At 66.0% G+C, this 16,140-nt stretch overlaps 1 protein-coding gene across 1 annotated transcript in view; it reads left to right on the forward strand.

Moving 5' to 3' along the window:
- The window catches only part of PLXNA1 (plexin A1), a 46,989-nt gene that overhangs the window by 20,627 nt on the left and 10,222 nt on the right, over nt 1-16,140 (forward strand). The window contains exons 10-23 of the mRNA XM_082637185.1: nt 2,159-2,359; nt 3,974-4,070; nt 4,139-4,332; nt 4,412-4,563; nt 4,640-4,760; nt 4,978-5,114; nt 6,358-6,525; nt 6,955-7,048; nt 7,215-7,454; nt 7,544-7,687; nt 7,894-8,128; nt 11,379-11,521; nt 12,753-13,009; nt 13,242-13,308. Of these exons, the coding sequence (XP_082493311.1) occupies nt 2,159-2,359; nt 3,974-4,070; nt 4,139-4,332; nt 4,412-4,563; nt 4,640-4,760; nt 4,978-5,114; nt 6,358-6,525; nt 6,955-7,048; nt 7,215-7,454; nt 7,544-7,687; nt 7,894-8,128; nt 11,379-11,521; nt 12,753-13,009; nt 13,242-13,308 (2,250 nt within the window). The remainder of the gene's footprint in view (nt 1-2,158; nt 2,360-3,973; nt 4,071-4,138; nt 4,333-4,411; nt 4,564-4,639; nt 4,761-4,977; nt 5,115-6,357; nt 6,526-6,954; nt 7,049-7,214; nt 7,455-7,543; nt 7,688-7,893; nt 8,129-11,378; nt 11,522-12,752; nt 13,010-13,241; nt 13,309-16,140) is intronic.

Raw genomic sequence — 16,140 nt, forward strand, 5'->3', positions numbered from 1 at the left:
CGTGGGGCACTGGGGGGCTGCATCTGGGCCGGACTTGCCTGGGGCAGGAGGATGCAGCAGGCACTGGCCCGTCACAGAACCTGCCCTGGCTGCCCCGCCCCCTTCCCTCCGGCCTTGGTTCTTCCCCTCCGTGGTGACGATATACAGGACAAGACGGCAATGGCGGGGGCGGGCCAAGAGCGGGTGGGGACATGGGGTGGGCAGGTGGGCTTCCCAGATGTGCGGCCTGCTTAAGGAGCTGGCCCAGGGGTCCTGGGGGTGGGGTAGGGGGTGGGGGGCAGCAGGAAGCTGGGGGGCTGAGCCGGCTGGGGGGTGGGGCAGCAGAATGGACGTGTGAGGTGGGGGCCCGGTCTTCCCTGGCCGTCTCTGACCTCTCTGCCCATCCGAGCTGTTCCAGCGGAGTAGGCCGCCCAGTGGGGCCCTCGGTGAGGACTGGCGTGGGCGTCGGCCGGGGCCGGGGAGCGGCAGGCGTGTAGGCCCTGCTCAGGAGGTCGCCTGCTCCAGGCGGGGCTGGGGGCCTGGTCGGGGTCAAGGGGGGCTGTCTGGGGATGGACTTCACGGCTGGTCCCTCCTCAGCCAGTCCCAGGTTGCGTGGGGACGTCCCTAAGGAGTGTGACGTTTCCACAGTCACCCCCATCCCTGGTTCAGGTTTGGTCCTCGGGGCGACCCCTCCCCAGCTCGTGCTCAGGCCGCGGGTCCCAGGCCCAGTGTTTCCCTGCTTCCCACCCGGGATGGGACGGGGTCCCTGTGCTCCCGTGTCTGCCTGGTTGGCTTCGGCTGGGGCGGCCACCAGAGCATGGTGGGGACGGGGTGCCCTGGCAGGGGTCCCACGTGGAGCACCCCCAGAGCAGAGCAGCCCTGGGAGGTGGCCTGCACCCAGACCCGGCCTCCCCAGGATCAGGAGTGGGTCGCGTGCTCCCCCTGGCAGCCTTGTCACCAGGAGGCTCTGGGCCTGAGGCCGGTGCCCCTGCAAGCGGAATGGAGGTCAGTCTTCCAGATACTTCGTTGATTTGTGTGAGAGAAGGGGTTCTAGATTAGGAAAACCTAACGTGAGTTAGGAAAACAGAGTCGTGGGCCCTCATTCACTCACAGGCCCCGAATTCCTTGGATGGCGGAGCCTCTGCGTCCATACTGCTTATCGGTTCCCGGCTGCCTCTGGCTCAGCCTGGTCTCAGGCCACTCAAGGAGGTTGGGGCCAAGCCTGGGCTGACGCCGTCCATGGCTGGGGTCATGAGGTGCCAAGGCCCAGCCACAGGGAGGCTATGGCCTGACAGGGGCGTGGACCCTGCACCCCAAGACCCACAGGGGGACACACAGCGGTGCTGGCCTCCCGGCAGCAGAGCTGGTGTCCGTGGAGAGGGAAGGTGCGAGGTTGGGGGACAGTGGCAGCGGGGCCTGGTGGCCAGGACGAGCTGGGGCTGCTGAGGGATGTGGAGGGGCAGCAGGGGCGTCCCTGGGCTGGGGGCTGGCACGGGCGCCCTTTCAGGTGGCCGCCGTGCACACCGGCAGCTCCCACAGGGCTGCAGCCTGAGCTCCAAACGCAGCCCACGTGCCGGTCAGTGCCCCGTGCACAGGTGGTCAGCGGTCAGCCTGCCAGTCCTGCCCGGCTAGCGCTGCTCCCCCAGCGCCCCCAGGGGCCCCAAACGCCTTTGCAGAGCCAGCCGTGGTGCCTCGGGAGCTGCCGCGGGGCGCGGAGATTGCAGTCTGTTTTCAGTGTCTCTACTTAAAGCACCTTGCGCAGGGTTCCCGCGGGCCGGCTCCTCCACGGTTGCTGCAGCCCTGCCGCAAGGAAGCTGGGCTGTTGTATCAGTTGGTGTTGCTGAAACGCTGGTCCTGGGGGCCGGGCTGTTTTTGTGCTCGCTCTGGCTATTTTTACCTACTCCCCGGGCCCCCAGCTGAGAACTTGCTCCTGCTTCTGCCTCAGGGGCCTCTCGGCTGCTGCCAGATGGGGCCCCTCTGGTGGCGTCCTAGGACCCCGGGGCGGGCCTGCCCAGGTCACGGTGTGCAGCCCGGAACCCGGGCCCGGCTGGCTGTCATCGGCGTCCCCCGTCTGCCAGTGTGTAAAATGCGCGTGGGGCGCTTGTCTTGGAGGAGCTCGGGCTCCGCGCAGCCCGCCCGCCAGCCTCCTCCCCGGCTCAGCTGAAGCCTTGTCCCCCAGGACTGCCCGCAGATCCTGCCCTCCACCCAGATCTACGTGCCGGTGGGCGTGGTGAAGCCCATCACCCTGGCCGCGCGGAACCTGCCGCAGCCGCAGTCGGGCCAGCGGGGCTATGAGTGCCTGTTCCACCTCCCGGGGGGCCCGGCCCGCGTCGCCGCCCTGCGCTTCAACAGCTCCAGCCTGCAGTGCCAGAACTCCTCGGTGGGTCCCCTCGGCGCGGGCGGGGCTGCCAGGACCCCGAGCGCCATGTTTCTGCTTTAGCAAAAGGGCTGCGCGTAGTCAGGTCTGCCGCGCCCTGTTCAGGGGGCACCTCAGGCTCCCAGGCCGAGCCAGCCCCTCAGCTGGGCCCGGGTGAGCAGGCTGCAGGGGCCACGCCCAGAGCCACGCCAGAGTTTGGAGGGCGTGTGTCTCAGACGTGGCTCTGCGTGCCGTCTTGGGGACCTGGGTGAGGGGGCTGGGGTTGAGGGCGTGGGGGAGTGACCCTGGGGGCCGAGGGCAGGATGACAGCACCAGGTCCTTTAAGGGGTCCTGTGTCCGGACACAGAGCCGTGCATGGTGGCCGGTGCCTTCCCCCGACCCAGGCGTGCCACGAGGCAGCCACCTTCGGAGCCTCAAATCTAAGTCGTCCCACGAATTAGGGACGGTGGTCTTTGCAGGGCCAGCACCTCCTGGTGGGCGAGGGGAGAGGTCCCAGTTGGTGGTCTTGAGGCCGGCTTGTGTCTCGCTCCCCCGACTCGCCCTGTGACTGCCCGCAGGCCTGCTCATCTGTCCAGGAGAGCAGTGGGTTTCCCGGGGCTCGCCAAGGCCCTGAGTGGGGAGTGGGTACCTCTGGGCCACCTGCAAGGCCCCCAGAACCCTGGGGAGGGGCATAAGGTTAGAGGTCAGGCTCCATTGCGGAGGCGGTGGACCCCTGGCCCACCAGCTCTGTGCTGGCGGGGGGGCTGGGGTCCAGCGGTCACCACAGTCTCCCAGCACAGGTCGGCGCCTCGGCCGGGCCCGAGGCTCCCCAAGCCTGCCGGTCTGTCCAGCCCTGCCTCCCCTCCGCTGCACCCTCCGCCTGCGCCTCACCCTGGCTCCCCTGGCCTGGCTGCCTGCACCCTCTCCTTCCTTTCTGTGCATCCCTGAGGCCAGCTGTCTCTCGGTTTCTCCCCCATCCCCGAGCCTCTGTCACCTCTGTCCCTGCGCCCCGCCCCCCCAGGCCCACATTTATCTTTCTTACAGCCCTTGTGTGAAGGGAAAAGGGAGCGTCAGGGAGTTTGATAGGATCCAATTACATTCCTGCAGATAAGATGATGATGAATCGCCCTGGGGTGGAGCACAAGTCTTCAACTACAGAAAGTGGGACACAGCTGGGCGTCTGGGCCTGGGCTCCCCGGGGAGGGCTGAGTCCCTGAGTCCAGCCCAGCCTGGGGTCGGGGGTGCCAGGGCACAGGGAACACACGTCTCGCACCTCAGGGCAGTCCCGGAGGAGGGCTCGTTGAGCCTGTTTGGAGACTAAGCCGAGGTTCACAGAGCAACCCTGACACGTGTCCAAGGGGTGCGGGGAGTCCTGGCTTCCGGGCGGGGGCTCACCCTGGAGGCTGTGCCCCTGTAGCTGCTGGAGGTTGAGGGCCGGGGCCGTGCTTGTGCAGAGGGGAACCCGGGTGGGGCCCGAGCACTGTGGGGAGCCTTCCTCCAGACTGACCCCCAGACCCCGCCCTGCTGAGCCCGGGCCCCCAGCGGCCGGTCCCGCAGGTGGCTACAAGGGACACACAGGCCCTGGGCAGCAGCCCGGGCTCGGCCCGTGTGGCCTGACCACTCGTCCTGCCGCCGCAGTACTCCTACGAGGGCAGCGACGTCAGTGACCTGCCCGTGAACCTGTCCGTGGTGTGGAACGGCCACTTCGTCATCGACAACCCGCAGAACATCCAGGGTAAGCTGGGGGGGAGAGGCTGGGGGACGGGGCCGAGGGTGGCTGCTGACGCCCGCCCTTCCCTGCAGCCCACCTGTACAAGTGCCCGGCCCTGCGGGAGAGCTGCGGTCTCTGCCTCAAGGCCGACCCTCGCTTCGAGTGCGGCTGGTGTGTGGCCGAGCGCCGCTGTTCCCTGCGCCCCCACTGCCCCGCGGAGTCGCCCGCCGCCTGGATGCACGCCCGCCACGGCAGCAGCCGCTGCGCCGACCCTAAGATCCTCAAGGTGGGCAGGCTCCCGGGCCTGGGGGGGCGTTGGGGGTGCTCCGAACGCCCGGCCCGCGTCCCAGCCTCTGCCTCCACAGCTGTCCCCTGAGACGGGCCCGCGGCAGGGAGGCACGCGGCTCACCATCGCGGGCGAGAACCTGGGGCTGCGCTTTGAGGACGTGAGGTTGGGCGTGCGCGTGGGCAAGGTGCTGTGCAGCCCCGTGGAGAGCGAGTACATCAGTGCTGAGCAGTGAGTGCGGCCGGCGGGGCGGGGGAGCTGGCGGGGGCCCGGTGCCCGCAGCTGCTGAGGCCCCCCGTGCCCGCAGGATCGTCTGCGAGATCGGGGACGCCAGCGCCATGCGGGCCCACGACGCCTTGGTGGAGGTGTGCGTGCGGGACTGCTCCCCACACTACCGCGCCCTGTCACCCAGGCGCTTCACCTTCGTGGTAAGCCCGCCCGCCTGGCCCTCTGCTCCCGTGGCCACGCGCAGCCTCAAGTGATGGGCCGCCGCCCCCTCCCCCCTCGCCGCCAGGGCCTGATGTCGGGGGCGGGGTGGGGGGCCCTGCCTGTGGGCGATGTCTCACACCTAGTGAGCGCAGGCATGGGCCTGGCTGGAGATGCAGGCGCTTCCCTGGAGCTCCAGCAGGCCCCCTCTCCCCCTAGACGCCGACCTTCTACCGAGTGAGCCCTGCTCGCGGGCCCCTTTCGGGGGGCACCTGGATCGGCATCGAGGGTAGCCACCTGAACGCAGGCAGCGACGTGGCTGTGTCTGTCGGCGGCCGGCCCTGCTCCTTTTCCTGGTACGGGGTGTGGACGGACGGGCAGCGGGGACCCCAGGCACAGGCTGCCTTCCCCTTGTGATCCTGGGTTCAGATGGCTGGTGCCCCCTCCCATCGCCTGGGAAGCTGGAGGGCTGTGTCGAGGTGGGCTAGGGTGATCACTATGGAAACCTAGAGGCGGAGAAGGTTACCATGGAGACAGGCAGGCTACCCCAGCGGGAGGGCACGGTGGTGGGTGGGGCCTGGGTCTGAGGGGCGGGCACAGCCGCTCGGTCCTGGGTTTTGGGGGAGTCCTGGGTTTTGGGGGAGTCCTGTGGAACGTGAGAAGCGCGTTTAGAAAAATTCTTAAGAGGGAAAAAGGAAAACTTAACAAAAGCCCGGAGCCCTGAAGTGGATAATTTTAGATTAGGGATGATAATGGAGCGGGCCTTTAAATATTTTCCTGCGGTAATTACCTGTTATCAGACTAATTATTGGTGTTTGCAGCCTGCTGTGTGCGGGCCTGGCGGCTGTGGTGAAGACACTGAGGGGATGGGGCAAGTGCCAGTGGTGACCGGCGGCTGCCCTTGGGGGGGACCCAGTGCCCCCAGCCCCTCCAGCTCGTTTCACCCACTCACGGCCCAGGCCCACGATTGGCCCGTTTTCTGATCAGGGATGATGGGGGCGGGGGGTACATGTGTCGTGTGCGTCCCTGCGCGGAGCTGGGGTTGGCGCTGAGCGTGGTGCTCCAGCCCTCCCAGGATGTTGAAGCCTGTGGGCCCCGCCCGTGGAGGAGCCCCGCCCGTGGAGAGGCCCTGCGGCTGCATCCTGCCCTCCCTCCCTGGGTGACTGATGGGGCCACTGGAGGGCTGCCGTGAGGCCCCGTGAGCCCTTTCCCGCCCGGCAGGCCTGCTCTCGGAACCCGTGGGCCAGGCTCTTGCAAGCTGGGGCACGGGCAGGCTTGCCGGTTGACGCTGCCATGGAGGTGGAGCCGGGGGTGGCTGGGGAGGCAGGACCCGCCCCTCAGCCTGGGGGGCAGCCGTGCTGAGCCTAGGACGCCTCCCGCCCACGCAGGGCAGCGTCGGGGGAGAGGGCCAGGCTGCGACCCAGGTAGGCACAGACAGCACCTGGCCCCTCGTAGGGGCTGACGGGAAGGGGCCCCGCCTGGAGACAGGCCCGCTGTGGCCTGGGCCATAGGTAGGCAGATGCAGTGGCTCAGCCTGTTGGTGGTGGAGCCTGGACGCCCGGTGGTGGCGGAGCTGAGCTCCAACACCTGCGTCCTCAGGAGGAATTCCCGGGAGATCCGATGCCTGACGCCCCCCGGGCAGAGCCCCGGCAGTGCCCCCATCGTCATCAACATCAACCGCGCTCAGCTCACCAACCCCGAGGTCAAATACAACTACACTGAGGACCCCACCATCCTGAGGATCGACCCCGAGTGGAGCATCAACAGGTAGGAGACCGCCCTGAACCCCACGACCCCCGTCCCAGGTCCCCTGAGCCCCCCGATCCCTTTCCTGCCCACTGAGTCCCCCCCGCACCCCGTCCCACCCACCCTGAACCCCACGACCCCTGTCCCAGGTCCCCTGAGCCCCCCGATCCCTTTCCTGCCCACTGGGTCCCCCCCGCACCCCGTCCCGCCCACCCTGAACCCCACGCCCCTGTCCTGAGCCACCAAAGCCCAGCACCGGCTGTGGGGCTCGTGTACCAGGCCCTCCGCTGCCCCTGCTGTGGTCCTGCCGCCAGCCGTGGTGCTGAGAGACTAGCCCGCTTGCTGTCTTGCAGCCAGCCGGGTGGTGTGTCTGGTCCCTGCCATCTGTGCCGGGCCGGGGCAGAGGGCCCGGAACTTCCACCCCTGACTTCCATCTCCCTCATATTCTAGCGGAGGGACCCTCCTAACGGTCACGGGCACCAACCTGGCCACCGTCCGCGAACCCCGCATCCGGGCCAAGTACGGGGGCGTCGAGAGGGAGAACGTGAGTCCCCCCGGGCCCTGCCCCCCCGCAGCTCCTGCCATCCCGGCTGCACTTGGAGGCCCTGGGAGGGGTGGGGGCCGTGTGCAGGCGTGGCCGCAGCCCTGCGGTGTCACAGCCCGGCTTTGCACGGGTCAGCCAGCCCAGCGTGCCTGTCTTGCATCCCCAGAGCTGCCTAGTGTACAACGACACCACCATGGTGTGCCGGGCCCCGTCGGTGGACAACCCTGCCCGCAGCCCGCCCGAGCTGGGCGAGCGGCCGGACGAGCTGGGGTTTGTCATGGACGACGTCCGGGCCTTGCTGGTGCTCAACGCCTCCACCTTCCTCTACTACCCGGACCCTGTGCTGGAGCCGCTCAGCCCCACCGGCCTCCTGGAGCTGAAGCCCAGCTCGCCCCTCATCCTCAAGGTGGGCTGCTCGGTGGGGCGGGGCTCGCGTGGGGGGCCGGCACGGGGGTGGGCCGGCGGAGCGCCCGCTCACCCCGCGCCGCCCCGCAGGGCCGCCACCTCCTGCCGCCAGCGCCCGGCAACTCTCGGCTCAACTACACGGTGCTCATCGGCTCCACGCCCTGCGCCCTCACCGTGTCGGAGACGCAGCTGCTCTGCGAGTCGCCCAACCTCACCGGGCAGCACAAGGTCACGGTGCGTCCACGGGTCCTGGCAGCCCCGGCCTCCTGGGCCCCACGTAGGGCGGCCCCTGCTCCGAGCAAGCCCCAGACTTGCCTCCCACCCAGAGGGAGCCCCTCCCTGGTGCCCCTGGCAGGCCCAGCGTCTGCCCGGGGCGCCAGTGCCCCCACCCCGCCGACCGCGCGGGGCTGGGGCGCCCCCTGAGTGGCCTGCACCCCCAGGTCCGCGCCGGCGGCTTCGAGTTCTCGCCGGGGGTGCTGCAGCTGTACTCGGACAGCCTGCTGACGCTGCCCGCCATCGTGGGCATCGGCGGGGGCGGGGGCCTGCTGCTGCTGGTGATCGTAGCCGTGCTTATCGCCTACAAGCGCAAGTCGCGGGATGCCGACCGCACCCTCAAGCGCCTGCAGCTGCAGATGGACAACCTGGAGTCCCGCGTGGCCCTCGAGTGCAAGGAAGGTGGGTGGGAGCCGCGGGGAGGGGTCCAGGGTTGGGGGTGCTGGGGGTGCAGAGCTCGCTGAGCTGGGCCTGCACTGCCTGCCAGCTTCTCTCCCTTCACCACCTTCCCCACGGCCTCGCTGTGCCGGGCTCGGTCCGGGGGTTGGGCAGGGGCCTGACCGGGGGCAATCACGGGGTGTTGTTGAAACACAGGCTCTGTCCAGAGAGCCCCCTTTGTGTCCCAGCCTGTCCGTGGGACCCCAGATGGGCACACGACGTTTCTGTGCCTTGGTCTCCTCCTCTGTAGGACGGACGTACCACTAGGTGCGGGGATGCTGGGCCTGCCCGCTCTGGGCAGGAGGCCATTTTCCCAGGTGTTGTGGGCCGTGCGCGTCCACGTGCTGGCGCGGCTGGTTCCCTCCGGCGGCCGGTGGGGGGCACTGAGGCAGGGGCCCTGTCTTCAGCCCCACTGTGCGCACCCAGACCCGGGCCTGGGCTGCCTCTGGTCTTGGGGCGCTTGCTCGGGTGTGTGTCTGTCTCACCCTGGGGTGCACGTGACGCAAACCAGCTCAGGCCACTTCGGCGGGGAGGCTTCACCGGGGTCTGGGGCCCAGCCAGGCCCTCACCCCGCTCTCAGGACCCCCTTCCTCTGCGGCTCCCCCTCCCCATGGTGCTAGGACGGCCAAGGGGACAGGCTCAGCGTCCCCACACCCGGCCACATGCCCCCTTCCCCCAAGCCTGCTCCCCCGGGAGCTCCCGACCGAGAGGTGGACCCCAAGGGCAGGTGGGGGCGGCCCAGGGAGTAGGAAGGGCTGGGGCCGCTGGCGACGGCGGAAATCTGAGCGGTGGGCCGGCGGGTCGGCGGGAAGCGCCAGGATGGTGGCCTCCAGCTGGAACAGAGCTGTCCCCAGGGGCCGACGTGTCCGGGAGACCAGTAGGCCCAAGGCTGGTCCCCACGGAGCAGATGCTGCCGTAGCCGCCGGTGCTGAGCCCTGGGGTTGCGGCTGCTGGGAGGCCAGTGGGTAGGCACTGAGTGGTGGGCTCCCAGGCCGGGGCCGCGGTGAGTGGTGGGCGCCCAGACCGGGACCGCGGGGGCCTTGGGGGGTTCGGCTCCTGTGTGCCCGTGTGGGCTCCAGGCAGCAGCCTGTGCCTGTGCTGGCCTCTGTCGAGCCCGGCTGGCCTTTCTGGCTGGCATGAGATGGGCCTCAGGGCTGGGTGCCCCCAGCCAGCTGGAGGTGGGGGGGGCTCTAGTTGGGCCCTGGCTCACTTGTGCCTCTGGGAGCCCCGTCGGGGTGCAGGGCTGTCACGAGGGGTGAACAGAGCTGCGCGGGTGGTGCCTGGTGGTCTCTCACGTGTCAGGTGCCGGGGTTGGGGGGGCCTTGAGTGTTCTGCAGGGTCCGTGAGTGAACGCTGGCAGCCCTGGGGCTGACGACAGGCCTCGTCCCGTTTGGGGATGAGGACAGGGGGCTGGCGGGGCCGGAAGCCTTGCCTGGGGGGGCCTCGTGCCTAACAGGCCTCGTTCTGGGTGGTCACTGATTCCACTGGCCTGGGGTGTCCGGTCTGCCTGGGACCCTGTGCCGGAGTCCAGCTCCAGCGAGTCCAGGGATACCCAAGGGATGGATAGCGTCGGTGAAGAAAGTAAATCGACTACATTTCTTAAAATATCAGCATAGCACATCTCTCTCTCCTTTATTGTTTACAATCACAGGTTTATATATTGTAGTTGATTACATTACCAGGTACGTGACCAAAGAATCTTAGCACAATCAAACCTCAAAATGTTCTATAAAGATTTTTTAAAAAAATATCCCCTAGTTTCTAGATGTCCCATTAAAATATTTCCCCAAGTTCCCATTAAGCACAGGTTATTTCTTAGTAATCAAGCCAAGCAGTTATATGATTATTTTAATTGTAGAAGTTGGAGCTCTTGTTCCTATTTCTCTTCTTGCACGGGCAACCTTTTACAAGGGTTCCACGAAACTATTTACAATATACCCTGCATGCCCTTTCTCGTTGTTTCCTCCAACTGAGACAGTGTTTTCTCCCTATCCTAGCAACCAATTCTGCTCTAGGCATTTGCTTTTCTATAATTAATCTTCCTTTATAATAGAACCATAAATTTCCTATGTCATCAGGAACTCCGGCCCATGGCCATAACTCCATACTAGAGGGTGTTTTCCATAAAAACATCCCCTTAGTTCCAGGCTCTTAATTCTTTGCCCATTTCCCCGGGGCTTTAGTGGGTACTTCCCATTCTGTGGTAGTTTCAGGATGGGGAGTCCTAGAGGAATTTTTCTTTCACGTGGAGCAACATCCCCCCAAAATTGCCCCATATGTAAATTTATTATCATAAAACATAACAGAGCTGTAGTCCACCCTCCTGGCATGGCGCTGCCTTGCAGTTTTGCCTTCCGTTGCTTCATGACTTTGTCATGGTGCAATGGCTCCAGGTTGGCTTCCGACAACCCTGGCCCGTCTTAAGACAAAGGCCCTCGTCCCATCGCCCCCTCAGTCCCTGGCCGACTGCCGCCCTGAGGGGCTCCGGCATGTGTTGGGGGCTTGGGTGGGAGGTGGCGGCCTGGGCCTTCCTGGGACGAGGACAACCATCTGCCCATCCTGTCTGGACTGACCTGTGATGCCTGTGTCTGGCAGCGTGTGTGCGGGCCCCCGGGGGCCAGCCAGGTGGAGGTGACCAGACTCCAGGCAGCAGTGCCGGGGGGAAGGGCCGGCCCCTATGAATCCTTCCTGGCATCCCAGTGCCCTTCTGGCTCCCGACCAGATGGCGTGTCCTTGGGCTGCCGCAGGGCTCACACCTCACGGCTCTGGAATGTTCTGAAAGCAGCGGAGCCTCCCTGAGCGAGCGAGCGGGCGGGCGTGTCAGGGGCCCCTGGCCCGAGCCGTGAGGGCTTGCTTGTTGGTGTGCAGGGCTCCGCCCCTTCCCAGCCGGCCTCATCCCCGCTCTTCCCCTGTGGCCGGAGCCAGGGGGCCACAGTTGCTCTGGCCCCTGCTGCCCGATCGGGACATGGAGGCCCCTTTCAGCCCCATCCCGGCACCGCCTCTGCTCTCGTCTTGGTGAATTCTGCAGCAGGTCAGGGGCGGAGGGCTCAGCCTCTGTGTCAGGACTGGGGAAACCGAGGCACAGGAATTTCCTCAAGTTCACCCAGCGTGCGAGTGGCAGAGTCAGGGGCTGGCCCGACCCTGAGTGTGTGTGGGGGGAGTGGGAGGTGCTGGGGGGCCGGGGCAGCTGCCCTGACACCTCGTCTGGCCACAGCCTTTGCGGAGCTGCAGACGGACATCCACGAGCTGACCAACGACCTGGACGGTGCCGGCATCCCGTTCCTCGACTACCGCACGTACGCCATGCGGGTCCTCTTCCCCGGCATCGAGGACCACCCGGTGCTCAAGGAGATGGAGGTGGGCTGCTGGCTGGGGTTCACCACTGTCTCTGCCTGCGGGGGCTCCTCGGGTGCTGGGGCGGCAGGGTCCTGGGGGTGGGCTTGAGCCTGCTAGGAGGGGGGCCAGGTGTGGGGGGCCTCGCCCCAGCAAACCACCCTTAGCCTGGGCTCCCCAGTGCCCAGCTGTTTCGTCGGGCCCCAGTCTCCTGCGTGCCACCTGCAGCTTGTGCGGCCTGGCTCCTGGGTGGGCCCGGGTGCCGAGCTTCACTGGGCCGGGGGTGCTGCTGCCATGACTGTCGGGAGGTGCGGGCGCCCCCCTGGGCTCTGCACGGCTGATGCGGCCCCCGAGCCTGCCGAGGGGAAGCCGCCTGGCACCCACGTCCTCCCGGGCTCCCCAGTAGCTGGCCAGACGCCCAGGGCCCCCAGCTCGGAACGGGCAGGGGCTCAGCGAGTCTGCTCTGTCGTGCTCTCCGGGGGTGGGGGGGTGTCGCATCCTGCACCCCTCAGATTTTGGGGAGCCAGCCCCCTCACGTGGCTGTGTGGGTGGGACATTCCCTCTTGAGCTGCACCTCGGCGGGCCTTCCTGTCGCGCTGGCTTGGGCCCAGGGCGCCCCGGGCTGCTCACTGCCTGCTTGTTTGCTGGGGTGTCTGCCACGCTGGGGGTTCCCCATCCGCCATCGTGTCTCTCCCAGCGTTGCCGTCTGCCAGGCTGGTTTGACTGTTCTCTTAGCTGTGACTGTATGTTCTCCCTGGTACCTGTCACCTGTCTTGCCTGGGCTGGGAGCCTTGTGTCATGCTATGACAAGCCTCGGGGCAGATAAGAGTGAGCAGGGCCTTGGAAGCAGCCATACCTGGCATTCCATCCCCACTTTCCCACCTCAATGCTGTGTGGCCACAACACGCTGCTCCCCTCTCTGGACTTGAGTGTCCTCTGTGAAGGGGGCGGGTGGTTTCTGCATTGGTGCTGGCTGGGAGGGACTGTGGACGGGCACTCCCGGTGCCCGGTGGACGAGCTGGGCCGCACAGAGGGTGGCTGGAGCAGGCCCTCGTTCTGCACCCGCACGCTGCTGTGCCCCGGGCGTCTGCCTGCTGCGGCTTCTCATGCAGCTGCCAGGCCCCATCCGTTCTGCTAGGACAGCTACGGCTCAGGGACCCTCAGGGTGACCTGCCCTCTGTACCGGGGCCTAGACGGGCCCTCGGCCAGCAGGGCCGGTGCTCTCCGAGGTGTGAGCAGGCCCACGGCCCCCCAGGTGCAGGCTAACGTGGAGAAGTCGCTGACGCTGTTCGGGCAGCTGCTGACCAAGAAGCACTTCCTGCTGACCTTCATCCGCACGCTGGAGGCCCAGCGCAGCTTCTCCATGCGGGACCGCGGCAACGTGGCCTCGCTCGTCATGACGGCCCTGCAGGGCGAGATGGAATACGCCACGGGCGTGCTCAAGCAGCTGCTGTCCGACCTCATTGAGAAGAACCTGGAAAGCAAGAACCACCCGAAGCTGCTGCTGCGGCGGTGAGTCCGCGCCCCGTGCCTGCCCCTGCGGCAGCGTGCCCACCGGCGCAGCCCAGGCACTGCCGCTGCAGTTCTGGGGACCCACACCAAGGCTTGCCTTTGCTGGGACCCCTCGGCACAAGGCGACACCTGCTCCGAAGCCAAGGCCTGATGTTTGGCCCTGGGGAGGGTGGGTGGTGGGGCGGGCCTGGCGGTAGGACTGAGACTGCCCCTGCGTGTGTTCTGTTCCCAGGACTGAGTCGGTGGCAGAGAAGATGCTGACCAACTGGTTCACCTTCCTTCTGTACAAGTTCCTCAAGGTGGGCGGGCCACGGGTGGCCCAGGTGGGGGTGGGAGGCCAGGGGTGACTGGTGGGGGCCCAGCCGAGAGGCACGAAGGGGCCGGGGCCTCAGCAGGACCGCCCCCGGCTCGCGTCCGTCCTTTAGCTTCTTCCCTGCCCCTTCTGGAGGCTGTGCTGTCCTCACTCAGCCGCCGAGGAAGGGGCGGACGCCCGGGTCCGATGTGGGTCCCGCAGCTGCATGTGGCTGAGCTGGGGCGTGTGTCCAGGCTCCGGTGGGGCTCATGCAGTGCCCGTGGCCCAGACCTGAGGTCGGAGGGAGCACCCGGGCAGGGGTGTGTGTGTCCAGCACCTGGCCCTGGGCCAGCCTGAGGAGGTGCCCGGGGGTTGGGGGGTGGGGGTCCTATTGGCCCTGCTGTGAGGAGGTGGGCAGCTGCCTGGGCTTCCACTGTCGTTGCCCAGACAGTTCCCTCTCGGGCTGGGAGAGCCCCTACCCCCAGACAGGCCCTGGGGAGCCAGGCTGTTCTCGGAACGGGTACCCCCTGCAGGCCGGCTAGACGTGGGTCCAGGTGGACTTTGTCAGGGCCGTGAGCAGCTAGATGGGTCGCCTGCATTTTAGAACTGGGAGGTCGTCAGACCCAGATGTCTGTTTGGCTTCCCTTGAAAAACCCGAAGGCTTGGCAGCCGGGCCCGGTCCTCGCATGGTGGCCCCTGGTTAGCGCTCCACGGTGGACGAGGGAGCGGGCCGTGGAGCCTCGTGACACAGGCGGCCTGGGTCTGCTCTCTGTGTGGCTGTGTGGTTGTGCAGGCTCCACTCGCTGCACTGTCCCGAGTCGGGGGTGGCGGTGGGGCTTTCCGTCCTGCATGCAGGACGCTGAGCCCGGCTGCTGCGGCGCAGAGTGCTCAGGACAGAGTCCTGGCTGGGCTGAGGGGCGCAGACAGGGAAAGGGGCGGGGTGTCCACAGGGGAGTGAAAGCGTGGATGTGGTGGTGAGATGTGAGCACGAGGAGGGGCAGGAGGTAGCCAGACGGGGACCAGAGGCCCTGAGATGGGCGCGAGGTCCAGAGAGGAGGGGGTCGGGCTGGGTGGGGCTCACCCAGTGGGTGGTGGCACAGTGATGCCCAGAGTACGACGACGTGTTGTCCTGCAGGACAGGTGGCAGCAACGGAGCTGTGCCTTTCCTGTAAAGCGCACCTGTTTGCAGACCGCGTGACTTGGTCACGTGCTCGTTAAGTCACCTCTGGGAACCTGGAGGGGTGGGTTCAGAGAAGGCCCGCCTTGACGACTCTGTCTGAGAACCCGGGCTGGGCGTGTGGCCCGTGCAGGACGCAGCAGGCAGAGGCTGAGCGTGCTGTGGCCTCGGGCATTGCCCACAGGACGGATGGGATAGTGGAAGGAGGGAGGGAGGCCAGGCTTGGCCGAGGGAGCAGGACTGAGGGAAGCCTGGAGGGCAGGGCAAAGTGTTGGGAGCCTGCGGCGGAGCTGCCCCTGGCGCCCGTCGTCCCGGGCAGGGTCCCGGCCGACAGGCTGAGTGGGGTCCGGTGCACACACTCTGGCTGCAGAGCAGGAAACGCCAGGCAGGGACGCGGCATGGCTGGACTGCTGCCCACATGGCTCCAGGAGGTGACCTGGCACTGGCCTCTGGGTTCTCTGTGCCACGGGCTGAGCGTGTACGTGTGTTAGACAGACTTTATATTTTAGAGCAGGTTTCTGTTTACGGCAAAGTCGAGCGGAAGGTGCAGAGATTTCCCGAATATCCTCTGCCCCCGCCCCTCCACGCCCCCACCAGCAGGGTCCGTTTGTCACAGTTGGTGACTCTACACCGACATCAGCACCACACAGAGTCTGTGCTTGGCCCTGGGGCTCCCCTGGGTGGGATGTGTTCTGTGGGTTTGGACAAGTGTGTAACGGCGTGTTTCCATCACGGCGGTGTCATACAGGCCGTGGTCACGGCCCTAAGAACCCTCTGCGCTCCGCCTATTCGGCCCTCCTGCCCCCGGCCCCTGGCAACCACTGATCTTCCCACTGCCTCCGTGGTTTTGCCGTTGTCAGAATGTCCTGCGGTCGGGATCGTGCAGTGTGTAGCCTTCTCGGATTGGTGTCTTTCACTTGGTAGCGTGCAGTTAAGGTTCCCCCAAGCCTGCTCCTGGTTTGGTAGCTCCTTTCTTTTTAGCGGGCCACAAGCTAGTTCTCAACAGCGCAGATCCTGTTCATTCCTCGCTCTCTTTAGGAAAAAAAGTTCCCTAGAAAGGTAATCCATTCTCTTTGTAGTGCCCCTAAACGGCAGGGCTGAGCCCCCCACCCCACGTTCTGGAGGTAACGACCATCTGTTTGGGTGTGTATCCCCAGGCTAGTTTCTGTAGTGAAGCAAATATCTATAAACAGACCGTGCTTGTGATGATGAGAAGAAGTCCTAGTGTCGTACGTTTTCCTCAGTGTGGGGTTTTCCCTCTTTGGTGCCATGCATTTTGCACTGCACCATGCATCCCCCGCTGTGGCCATCTTTGCAAGTCAGAACAGAGACAGGTGTCCCATTCTTTTTAACGGCTGTATAATGTTCCTTAATACGGGCATTCAGGGGAGCTTGAATCTTTCCCCAGACAGTCCTGCAGCTGGCATCCTGACCCAGGGACCTTTGCTTGCCATGTCAGTGCTCAGGTGGGTTTCAGAAGACTGATTGTGATCAGGCTTATTTTTCATCTGAATATGCGCTGCCAGGTTGTCATGCGCGAGAGGCTGCCCCTTTTCAGCGTCCTGAGTCTTACCTGGGCAAGCCGTGGACAGTACCTGCCCCCACTGGCCTTTCCATTCTTGCAGACTGCTTGATGTGTCGGCAGCTGTTTCTTTAATAAGT

This window comes from Mesoplodon mirus (assembly GCF_964341445.2).
Source record: "Mesoplodon mirus genome assembly, chromosome: 12".
NCBI lineage: Eukaryota > Metazoa > Chordata > Mammalia > Artiodactyla > Ziphiidae > Mesoplodon > Mesoplodon mirus.